The 13,466-nt window shown below is 28.1% G+C and overlaps 1 protein-coding gene across 3 annotated transcripts; it reads left to right on the top strand.

Annotated features, from left to right (window-relative positions):
- The first annotated feature begins 213 nt into the window (after positions 1-213).
- LOC100166091 lies at positions 214-11,724 on the top strand. Of its 3 annotated transcripts, none has more exons than XM_001947064.5 (9): positions 214-621; positions 1,216-1,302; positions 4,563-4,650; positions 4,739-6,491; positions 6,555-6,730; positions 7,028-7,238; positions 7,311-7,622; positions 10,525-10,587; positions 11,112-11,724. In XM_001947064.5, the coding sequence occupies exons 3-9, from the start codon at positions 4,615-4,617 to the stop codon at positions 11,180-11,182; spliced, it is 2,622 nt and encodes an 873-aa protein (XP_001947099.2). In that variant the 5' UTR covers positions 214-621; positions 1,216-1,302; positions 4,563-4,614; the 3' UTR covers positions 11,183-11,724. The 3 variants fall into 3 exon arrangements, with proteins under 3 accessions (XP_001947099.2, XP_008189858.1, XP_008189859.1); XM_008191636.3 differs by having other exon boundaries at positions 214-628; XM_008191637.3 differs by lacking the exon at positions 1,216-1,302.
- Positions 11,725-13,466: the final 1,742 nt, after the last annotated feature.

The following is a 13,466-nucleotide window of genomic DNA, read 5'->3' as shown; positions in this document are numbered from 1 at the left end:
GCCGCCGTAGTATTATAAAAGCGTAAAAACGCTTACTCCTCCCTTCACCCCCCCCCCCGCGACATCACCACATATACCGAACACCACACTCTCACGACCGACCCACAATCTCCGTCGGCGGAGGCGTTCGGCGTCATCCGCGGCGGCAGTAAATGGTAAACACCGCGTTATCAATGTCAAGGACTGACATTATCACACGCACACCAGCGCACACGTACGCACGCACACAATAACAAAACAGAAGCGGAGTTATTGATTATTTTCGGCCAGTGTCAACTCTTTATATTTTCGTTTTGTTTCCCTTATTGTTTTGTTCGTTTTTTTGTTTTTTTTTTTTTTAAATCCGTTTAGTTTTTTCTCCTACCCCTCCGAAAATATTTTGCTTGACGACTCGTTGGAACGAGTGAACTACGTTTGCGGGGGGGCCGGCCGTCTGCGTTTTCCGTCTGTGCGGTCGGAGGAATGACGACGACGACGACGAAGGTGACGATGACGCCGACGACGGTACGCGACTAGAACGATATTCGCGACTTCGACGGCGTTCCGTGGGCCCACAGTGTTGGTCGGTGCCACTCGCCAACTTACTCGTTCGAGACAGGAGCCGGAGCGCCGCCGTGTCCGGTGAGTTGTATGTTGCTTTTTCTTTTTACTATATAAATGCGTATGACAAACCATGGTTCAGAGACTGGGACATCTGACTCGTCTGGTTGAGTCCCTTGTCAATCATAGTCTTTCTTACGGTCTCGATGTCCGTTCATCGATTCGGGCACGTACGTCATCCAAATGCACTAATATACAGTAGATACTCTAGAATCTAGACCAGGCATGTCAAACTCAAAGTATTAACTGGGGGAAAAATATATTTAATAGTTTACTATGTCGCCTCACACACTAATTTATCAAAACAAAAAAATGATTTATACAATTTTTTTTATTTTATTCATTACATACAATACCTACCTACTATACAATACTTATTCAATAACAGTTAATCAGCAGAAAAGTAAAATAATGTATACTTCACACTACTAACATAGCTGTGACACGAAAGGAAAATTGTATAACTTTTTTCTTTTAATTAACTGTTCATCGACTGTTCATTAATATTGTCATCCACAGGCCATAAATACCAAGGGCCGCGTGCTTGACATGCCTCATCTAGACAAACCTTTCAATTAAACCTTTCAATTAAATGTTGATATTGTCTTTTCATAGAATGGAAACAACTAGTGGAACAGTGTGACTTGAATCTCATCTCTGGACTTCGATTTTTTTTTCCTCAATAGATTACCTCTGTCTTATGTAAGTGAATTTAATTAATAGTTATAAGTATAACTATATTATACAAGCAAACTTGTATAGCTAGAAACTAAAAGTTGTCTCCATATTTGATTGTACCTATATTACTTTTACATGTCCTAATTTTGGTAGTAGTTTAGAAAACACCTCACAGACATAGAAATCATACCTAACCATTCAATAACTTGTTTTTTTTTTTATGGTATCTATTATAAATACTTGTACATATACAGTATACATTACCTACTGATACATGTACATACTTATAATAATACAAATCTTCAATATTAATAATTATGCATATGCTACTATATAGGTACCTTCTATGTAAATTCAATTTTTAAAACATTTATTTACCAATTTTGATTAATGCTTTATTAGGTATAATTTTAAATAAGTAGACTTGATGGTACCTACTGCAAAAAATATTTTTAAGTTTTCATCTTTCAAAAATTAAAATAATAATATTTTGTAAAAATTAGGCATACATTTAGTTTAGTTTCTATGCGATGTATACAATTTTTTTTTTATTTATTTCTGAAGTTATGGCAAATTGAAGTATTGAAATATTGTTGTACCTACAATGGGTAACACGGGCTATAGATAATTCATGGTAATATTTTCCGGGTAATACCTATATGTGCTTTTGATAATTGAATTTCGTCTTAACTCCCAGACCTACCTAAGGTGGTTTTACATAACAAATAGAGAGATGTTTTCGATTTTAATTAAGCGAGCAAGTGGAGCGAGCATTGTTCTGAATAATTTGTTATATATAAATAAACCTAGTTTATCATAGTTTAAGCACAGTGAAACTTCCATAATAATTCCACATATTACAGTCTCGTAGGCAACAAAACAAATTTGCATTTTACCTAGAGAAAAGTTTTAAATAGAATTAGGTACCTAAATAAATTAAGTTTTATTTTCAAAAATATTTTGTTAAACAGAAAATTGTATAAAATTGTATAAAATTTCACTGTACTGTAATAATAATGAAAAGGTCAATTTATGTTAATATTAGATACAGATACCTGATGTATACATATGTATACATAATTCCACAAGGAAGATAAACTATACAGTAGGTAGGCCGTAGGATAATATTTACCAACTGCCAAATGCTCACAAGTTATTGCTCAACTGCTGAACATATAAATATCCAAAAGTATGATATTCATATTTTGTTTGCATAACAATTAAAATTAAATATTATGCAAACAGATGAAAATATATTATATTTTGTAAGACACATTAAGTAGATAGTAGATACATATTAATCTTAAATTCCTGAGATCAAGGGCAGTTAAAAACTCAACTTATTATCAAAAAATTCAATGAATGAGAAAATAAACATCATTTTTGAATCTGATTACATAATGATGTGTGTGAAGATATTTTTCATAGAAGAAAAATGCTTTGGTTTTCAACTTTATCTGGTAGAAAATTGGATCTAGATTGTACTTGGTGGGAGGGGGGAGGTGGTCAAAAATAAAATATCTCTAGTACTTTTCAAAATAATCAGAAATTACAAAAAAAAAATATGAATTCAATTGTATTGAATTTAAATTGAACATTTTCATTACAGTGACCTACTCAATTACACGGAACACACATAATATACTCGACACCTACTGTACCCCAGCTGTACCTAGTTGAGCCTACTTGAGAATTTTTTTAAATTTAATTTACAATTTATTGTAATTATCAGTTACTTACACAGTTTTTTCTGTAGTATATTTATACTAAATCTTATTCATTATTACTCATATATTCTTTTATACAAGTTAATGATACCTTTTTAAAAATATGTGCCTATACCTAGTACATTCAGGCTTAGTATAGGTATTTATTTTATACATATTCTTTTTTTCCATTAGCTAAAAAATGATTACGTTTGTGATATACAAATATTTTTGAATTTATTGTGTTTATTTAAAAATGCAATATTTTTATCAGTTAATGATGGTTTGTTTTCATTTTAAAGTATTTTTGAAATATTTTTAGGAAACTTTCCTCTCATGAGCTGTAGCCTTTATAATCTTTACCTAGATATGCTAGTATTACCTACTAATTTGACAAGATTCCCAATTTAGATTCTTTAATAAGCATATGTCATTTAACCTTGGATATTATACATAGGACTATATATCTTCTACTATATAATTGTATATAATGAATTCTATAATTAAGGGTGTTTATAAAAGTCCATATATTTTAATTTATTTTACATCCATAATAAACTGATAAAGAACCAATATTATTTTTATATTACTATTAGAGGTAACTATGATTATTTTCAGATTACAAATTTCAATTTTAAGTTTACATAATAAATAATAGTTAGGTATACCTATTGGTTTTTTAAACATAAATTATAAATGAAATGACCTACTAAAACTTTAAGTTGGTATTCTTTACCATAATTAATGTAAACTAAAATAGGGCAATTGTAACCTATTAACATTACTGTGAGTCAAACCTAAAAATATAACAATGTATCTAGAATAAATACAAATTCAGTTATTTAGCACACTATATTGTGCTAGATTGAAGGCATGTGGGCATGCAGCCATTATTAACATTTATGGCTACTTAAATAGTCATTAAATGATTTCAGTCAATATCAAATAAATGTTTTATTACAAATCTAAATATGTATATTAAGTTAGGTGGAATGTAGAAATATTCCTTATATTTATTATTTTAGTAGACATATAATTAATTATCTTTAACAAATATAGGTAATATATTATATAATATTATACTTATATGGTTTGAAGAATAAAATGTAACATACTTATTAAATATTTCACTATTTTGTTTATATCTGTAAAGTATGTAGAAACACTGTTGTTCAAAATGTACTAACCCTAAATATTGTAAAATAGAAAAACATAATACATGGTTATAAAATGCATTTAATTTAATCAGTTTATCAAACAAAATGGCATTCATAAGATATTTAATAATTAGATTTACATAATATAATATGTAATAGTTTTAATAGCAACCAATAAAACCGAATAAAACCATTTAGCTCCAAACTTAATCTTAATAATTGTTTACAAATATTTAATTGGTTTCCTTCATTATTAAAATTATGGTTTTTTTTATTTTAGTTTTATGTTTGAAATTCATTAGGTAGTCTACGAATTATAGGATAATATATTGATGAACTTAATTATCCTTTCTTTTTATTGTTTCTATTGTTTTTATAATTAAATTATTATTTAGTTATATTATGTTGTTTTGTGTTTTAGGGTATCAAATTGCTAATAGGTAGCTCAGAAATAAGAAATATCTCACTTTACCATGTTGCCCAATACAATTGCTGTATCATCTACTTTGGTAACTTGTGTTTTAATAATTTATTTAAATAAACTTAATATTTAAAAAAAATTATAGATATTAATACGTTAAATGTTATTTTTTTTAGCCCAGAGTAAAAAATAAGACGTTCAATGAAAACGATGAAAATATTTCATATTCTAAGTCAGTAGATTTTCAAAAGGATCGTAAAAGTTGGCCTTTGGCACAAGTAATGGAATGTGTTGATCTTGAAACGGTGTCATGCATATCACCTTTAGAATCTGAAAATGAAACTTGTACTGTAGACCCAATTACTTCTTCTCACAATGGTTGTGTGACAGTTCTTCAGACGGATAATCTACAGTCCGAGTGTATTGACGAATTGTGTTTAGATGGTCAACCAAGTAATGTCTTAAAAATTGTCTTGCCTCTAGTCAGTGAAAATGTGCCAATAAATGGTCATCCTATAGCAATCGAACACGATCAATTCTTTCAAGAACAAGGTCATGATGTTTCAAACCACAATCATGTTCAATATTCTTCAAAACAATGTGTGGATATGCCAGTCTATGTAAATAAATACGTAAATAATAGAAATCATTCTTTACCTGAAGATAGTGAACTAAATCGATTTAGTTCAACATTTGAAGACATAAAAACTTTACTTAAAGAAGGTCTAGTGGACGGTCTAGATGAAATGCCACCAGACTTTCAACCTCCACACCCACCTCTGCTTTACAGAGTTTCTTCGTTACCAAATCTTCTAAGTCATGATAGTACAAAAAGCCATCATTCGTGTTCATACTTAACTATGTGTGCAACTAAACACGAATTATTTATGAATAAACTTTGCAAAAATATTGTTGCTAAACATGACATGTCTGTGCAAGTATCAACCGAATTATTTAAACATCATAATCAAAAGATCTATGTCGACACAAGCTGCCAAACAGAAGATATTTTTGTTAATTGTCATGTAAATAATGAAGTTTTGACTCAGGAAATTTACCAAAATGATTGTCATAAGGTTAATAATGTTTTTGAGAAAGAACTCGTAATAAATACCAACAATGAAGATGAAATTAAAAGTAACATAGAAGGAAACTGTACCAGTATTGGTTATACAAATATTAATGATTTTAATAAAAAACTTGAACATGACACTACTGTAGAAAAGGAATTGTCAGGCATTGGTTACACAAATATTAATGTATTTAATAAAGAACTTCAAACTAATGCAGAAAATGACTGTACCGACATTGGTTATACAAATATTAATGTTATAAACTCAGAATACAAAATCAAAACTAATGATGAAGAGGACTGTGCAAGTTTTGATTATTCAGATGTTAACACATTTAATAAGGCAAACGAAGTTAATGCCAATGGAGAGGATTGTGCCAGTATTGGTTATATCAATATTAATGTTTTTAATAAAGATAATACAATAACTAATAATGAGGATTGTTTTACTAATGTTAGTTATACCAAAATCACAACTTTTAACAAGGCATGTGAAATCAAACCCAATGAAAATTGTGTTGATATTGACTATACAAATATGAACGTAGTTGAGAATGGAAATGAATTCAATGTTAATGAAAAGGACAATTTGAAAATTGGTTATACCAGTATTAAAATGTCCGATAAAGGGGTTGAAGGTAGATCTAATGGAGAGGACTGTGTTGACATTGGCTATACAAATTTTAGTTTGTATGACAAAGGACTTGACATCGATTCAAATGACGATTGTGAAAATTATGCTAATGCTAATATTTTAGAAGAATTTGTGAATGAACAAATAAGCCTCAATAATATTGATGGAGATTTTGATTCATTTTTGTTTGGACCATTGCCCCCATCACCTATTGAAGAAATTGGTAACAATTAAAAATCCTTTTTGTTTATTATTTTGTTAATTTGTTGTAATGAATTGTGTATAGTTTCAGAGCTGCCTATATTGAGTAGCGTTGAAACAAAAAGAGAAAACTCTGCTCCTGTACCTTTCATATTTGATGTTCATAAAAATGAACCAAGTACTTCGATAATCAAATCTCGATCAATAGACGCTGAATTTTCTCATAACTTTCAACAACATCAAAAAATTGGAACCAGATCTGTAAGTAGCTTATGATTTATTCAGTTATATTTATACATTTTTCAATTTTGTATAAATACCACACTCATTGAGTGGTGTACACTGTACATTCATAATTTTTTATCTCTTACGATTAATTAAATATTATTTTATGTTACTTGCCAACCATAAGTTCACATATTATTAGACCTCTATGAAAAACATATAACATTAAAAACAATATATTCAAAAAAAAAAAATAACAAATTAACTGTTATAATTTTAAACTTTTTAACAGGTATTTGTTTAATCATTAATGGTGTTTCTATGGAATTATAGGTGCAGTCTGAGAGAAGAACTTATCCATCTGAAGTACCCGTTTCTGATGGATACCCAAAACCTTTAATGCTTAAAACCAGTATTCATCCCAGTACTATTGAAAAATTATCAGATATTTCAAGCTCATTGCCAGATACGCCACTATTAGGAAGATGTGATTTTCCCCGTCAGTATTCTGCCACCGGTACTAAAACAATGACTCAGATGTCAAGTAAGTTTGAAATAAAAATGTGTATTCAATATATTTTTATTGATAACTTATTGTTTTTTGTATATAATACAGATAGTATGAGCATCAACATGAGAGGTGCTGGTCATGGTTCTAGTATTGGTTTAGGCCAAGCAATGGCTGGTGCAGAGCTGTTGCACCTAAATGGACCTGGTAGGGGATGGTACCCACGGCAACGACAATTTCGTCCTGTGTCAGTAGAACAGCTTGACAAATTGGCTAGCAAAAGCCCCGTTGGCCACTCACAATGGGATTCTCGAGAAGGCCATAAACCTGTTACATTACCCCCTAATCTTACACCAAAGTTCTTCCACAGGTCTCCCAGAGAAGCGCTTCGACGTGTCACTAGTCTACTTATTAGAAAGGGTTTGTTGATGAAATATTATTGAAATATAAATATCGATGGTTAGAAGGTAAAAGGGCGTAAACGCCAATTTCCAAATGTTCAGGAGAGCTGAAAAACAGATATTTTCATATGAACTGTGTTACAACCTTAGAACATCGTATAACACTTCAATTTGAGACTTAATATGATTTATAATGAGTTTTTACGTATTTTGTATTGATTAATTGTTCATAATCATAACATATTTGTGTATTTAATGCCAATTAAAAAAAAAAAAAATGACTTACACCCCTTTTTTTCTGATTGTGGCTCTTCACCCCTAAGATGTTCTATTGACTATAAAGTATAATGGATAGTTTAATATTGTTATTTGTTTTATATTATTGATTAAATTCAATGAAGATTTGTAGTAAAAGTATTTCGAAAATTGTAGATATAAACACTTCTTACAGTGCTGACAAAACCACTAACAAAAATGATAAACTGATGTAACCGCCAACCATGACGCTTACGTATTATCAAGTTTCCTTGAATGCCGTTTACATCTTTTAATTGACGTTTACACCCAGTTTTTTCATTCCCACCAATTCTATGCCGTTTACGACCACATATTAAAACATTGATTTTTGGATATATACAAATAATAGTGATGTTTAGGTTCGATTAATCGATGTGTAATAATGCCGTTTACAACAATATGCTAAAACATTGATTTTGAATAAAAGTGGCGTTTACCCCCTTTAGCATTATTAGGTTTTATTAGTTGTGGCCCACTTTAGATAAACATTGTCTATTTGTCAAAAATATGTACCATGAAACATATTTGTGAAATACGCGGACATCATCATTTTTAAATTATGTATAATCTATACTCTGTTCAGCAAAAGACCAAACCGCAGCCTGACAAAATCTGTTCTTCTGCGCATCTCTCTGCGACACTGCTATAGTAGAACTGGTATCAATGGCAGGGGTTGTGCAAAATCTGTGTATTTTCTCACTGGACAGAGTATAGTATTATTATATTTTTATATTACTATTCTTTCAATACCGAACAATATTATTGTATGAAAAATTATTGTTCAATCATATCACACCAATGTTAAATTAAAGTTAGTTTTTAAAATAAAAAAGTTCAGGTTTTCACGGCACACTCTTTAGAAAACTGATAATATAATAAATGGTATACCTAAATATTTAATTAGCCTTTTCTACATTATTTTTTTCTCTGCAATTTTTGATTAAACTATACATAAAATAAATAGTTTTACGTTTCTATTATAATTTATTTAATTCTCTGTCTGTAATAATCTAGATATGTGGGCATGTAAGTTCATGCACTAAAAAAAATCCTAAATAAGCATGCACTTATGCACTATAAACTGACAAAATATGCATTAAAATTTGCCTTTAGAAATATGCTTTTATATGCACTAAAATTCTAAAACAATGTACTAAAAATGTGCTGATTAAAAAAAGAAGAATTCACAAGCAATTTTTGAAATAGCAATAAATATGTTATCATTTTAGGTTGCGACAATTCCCATACATCTATTATAAAATAAAAAAATATAAATGATTGCATTTTTCATCAGTTATTCATAGTATTAAAAAAAAAAAAAAACAGATTAGTGGATGTTGCTTTGCTGTACAGTAGGTTACTAGTGGGTCAATGGATAATTTAAACTTGATTGTATTAAACTTGAATCCAATGATATAATATCACTGTATAAGAAAAACAATTCTGAACGGAGATGGTTTGTCAGTCTGGATTTTTAATATTTTTATTATTAGTTATAGCCTGTAATTTGTATAATATAATATAAATATTATTTATACAAATCTCAACAATTTTAAATTGATCATCAAAATAATACATTTTTTAATTATTTAATAAAAAAAAAATTATGTACACGTCAGTCATAATATGCGTAAATTAAAAACAATATTAAATGTATAATGTTATATTCATACATATTACAATACGAGACACACATTCCTCAGTTGGGCAGAAAATACGTGACCCGTGCTATTCATTTCAAATCAGCGCTATTCATTTAATTTTGTATACCTGGTATAGGGACGCACGACACATGCACGCACAAATACCAAGCACGCCGAAAGCACGGGCAACCGAATTTGAATCAACAAGTGGCCTGTGCGTCGTCGACGAAAACTGGTCGCCGCTGTGTACCGATCTCATTTTGAATAGACTATATAAACATATTGAAATTGAGCACTCCTTCTGGTAGAAATTTTGTTTACAGGATAAGCAAAAAAAAAAATAATAATAATAAAAAAAACATCATTGTAAAACCACTAGCTTTTTTGCTCCGTTCAGAATCTAAAATGTACATACTATAAAATATCAGGAATATCAAAATTATAAATAATTTGCCCATTAAAATTGAAAAACTCATAAATACTAAAATAGCTATGCAATTATGCAAAATAAAACTTCACATTCTTAACCGTGGTATCTTGCAATGAGCTTCTATGTCATCTAGCATTAAATACAACTTAGCAAGATCAATATGCAAAGTCATGAACTTACAAGCCTTGGTTATAACATATGTTAGCTGTTAGCGATTGGTTAAATTTTTAAAAGTATTAAATTGAATGTAATATGTTAAAAATATAGATTTAATAAATTCAAAGTTTAATAATTTAAAATTCAATGTTTTCTTTAATCACATAATGTAGAAAAGTCTAAATATTATATATGAATTGATTATCAATTTACTATTATTCAGACGCTTTGCAATTTCAAAATTCCAAAATATTTTTAAAAAAATAAATAAACAATGACTTACTTACCATTACTATGACATACTATACATTGTATAGTATATATTATATAATGTTACTTATATTCTGATGTGGATTAAGATTTGAGATACCCAATAATATTTTATTTTGTTTCAGGTAATACTAACAAAAGTAACAAATCTAAAACTGTATTCTCTTCTTCAGTGATTGGACCACACGGTAAATTATATTTATTATGTAATATGTATACATTTTAGGAGTTTCTAAACAAATATAAACAAAAAAAAATGTGAATTTTAATATTTGTTTTACGTTATAATAATTTATATTAAATGATTTATCAAGTTTTATCTCAGTCTATAGTTTTTCATAATAATTTAAGTTAAAACTGAATAGTTGTTGTCAACTACTTTTAATCATCACTTATAAAGATTTTTTTTGTAACTAAAATAGAAAATTTATAATCTGTAGCAAAATATATATAGTAAGCAAATAGGATAAATATGATTTAGAATATTTACATGATAGTATATTTATGAGAAGGGAGAGGTCAGTGACAGAACTATCAGTCAGGATTTACTATATATAATAATAAAAATTAAAACACTAATTTATTCAAATGATATTTATAGTATATGATTATACAAACATTAAGTTCATATTATTTATTATAAAGAAAATTTAAACTGTTATTATACTTTATATTTGTATTGTTTAATATAATATTTAAAATTTTATTTTAGGAGATATAAGTGAAGAATGTGTGACCAGTCAGTCCAAACGTGGATTTTTCAAAAGCTTATGGAGAAAATAAGACTTTTTATAACGTGCAATCAAATTATGTGGCCATAAATCTTAAATTATTTATTATTTAATTTATCACTACTCTGTCTTCGAATCTATGTTTAACCTTGCGTTTACTTTACTAACTTTTACTATATAATTTTTTATATGATTTTTTTATGTGTAATGAATTTTGACCTTAGTGATAGAATGTTTGACGATATATTATATATGTATAATTTTTTTTAACATAACATATAATTTCTTATTATTGTTTTTTATTATTATTATCATTGTAGATTTTTTAGATTGGAATAAACGTTTTATACAAATATTATAACATAGTAGTGTTATACCAATCACTTAAATAATTAGTTATTAAAAATTGCTGAAAGTATTTTATGATTTTAAATAATTTTAAATAGATCAAACTTTGTTTAGTTTTCTAAGAGTCAGTATTATTAGATATTGTTTTCTATAACTATTTATTATTAATAATTACTATTTTAATTCTTTTAATTGTCAATTAAAATAATGAATTTATTTGATAATAAATATTTGAAAACTATAGCATTTGAGAACATTCTCTTACCCATATTTTGTTATTGAAAAAATGAACTATAGGACAATCTATGTATGGTAAAACGATATTCAGCCAGAGGATGGGATCCATCCCTCACTACGCCTTACCTATAAGAAATTATGTATTTACCTTCTATGCACTGAAAACACTAATAATTTATAATATATTCTCACACTTCTTAACTGCTTGTTTGAGTGATTCAGAATTCTATGTTTAAATATTGATGTTTGTTCAACTCAAATAGGAATATTAACAAAGATTTTAACTTAAACTGAATTGGTGACAAACTTACGTGTTCTATACTGTTGCCACAACAAATTTAATTTTATCTTTGCAACATTTCTGTGTCCATTCACTGTATTGTCGTTGGAAGTAAATAATATGAACAGTGCTAATTGACAACTGACTGGACAGTGATGTGATATGATATTTTAATCGGGTAAATATTTAAACATAAATTCAATTAACCAGGGAATATTTATTTACTGAAAAACTTTTTTCAGTGAGACAGCGTGTCGAACCCTGGTCTATCAAGTTTTCGTTCCTTTAGTATGTATCGTTCATGCGGTTAAACAATACTGATTCATTTTATTTTCTTATTTTGATTATTGATTTGTAAAATTGCCTATACGAAACCCCTTAAAAGTCGAATGTTTCAATGAAAAACAGAATATTTTGCTCCTGACTGAATTTTTTTGTTTATTTATCTATTAAATAATTGTTTATCTAAAGTCGATTAATTATTACTACACTTGGCTAATGATCTTAAGTTTAGACTACAGCACTGTAGTTTGTTTTCATTGTCTCACTTAACAAACAACTACCTAAATGATTTTTTGTAAGTCACATTATCTATAGCTTTTCTAAAACATTAGGTTATTTCATGTATGATATTAACATAATATGAATAGGTAATCAATTTATTTAAATAATGCAGCACATAATAATAAGTAATTATTTCAAATATTGTAATAGTTATGTTACTTATGGTTACTATACTATATGGTATATTTTTAAAGGTTATAATATAAGTTTATAATTGATAATTGTAACAATATTAGGCCAATCTCTTTAATTAATAGTGAAGATTGTTTATTTACCAATATTTGTTTTCAATAATTGTTATTGATGATTCTGTTATATCAAATCAATAAGTTTTATTTGTTAAAACTATACAGAAAAAAATTTAAAGTTTCATTATATTCTTTCTTTTCACTCTTTCTATTATGATGATTCTCATGATTTAAAATTGTATTATTATTCCAGAGCCCAAGATGATGCTACCCCTGAGAATTTGTACAACTAATAGTAATAAGCGGGCACAATTGAGTACAATTCAGTGTGTTACAGTTGAGTACAATTCTATTGTAACACAAAAATAACAGTAAATTGTTTCTAGCATAAAAATATTCTAAAAGAAAACAATGTGTAAAAAGTCCACAAAATTGATTAAAACACAAAATCATCAGCTTTTATCATAATATTATCAGAATAAGATCACAAATCAATACTTTTTATAATTAAATCACAAAAAGTTCATAAAACTTAATTGAACACAAATATATCACAAAAGACATATAGGTAATTCATAATAAGATCACAAAATCAAAATAACATAATATATTCAATTGCAAAATGTTCCAAAAAGAAATTTAATACCTTAGTTAAAGGAAGTGAAATTTATAATAAATAATGGAATCTATAAAACAATTCAATAAGCTACAAGAAAATG

This window comes from Acyrthosiphon pisum, chromosome X, assembly GCF_005508785.2.
Source record: "Acyrthosiphon pisum isolate AL4f chromosome X, pea_aphid_22Mar2018_4r6ur, whole genome shotgun sequence".
Lineage (NCBI taxonomy): Eukaryota > Metazoa > Arthropoda > Insecta > Hemiptera > Aphididae > Acyrthosiphon > Acyrthosiphon pisum.
The sequence above is the reverse complement of the archived record's forward strand: the minus strand, read 5'-3'. Positions and strand labels throughout refer to the sequence as shown.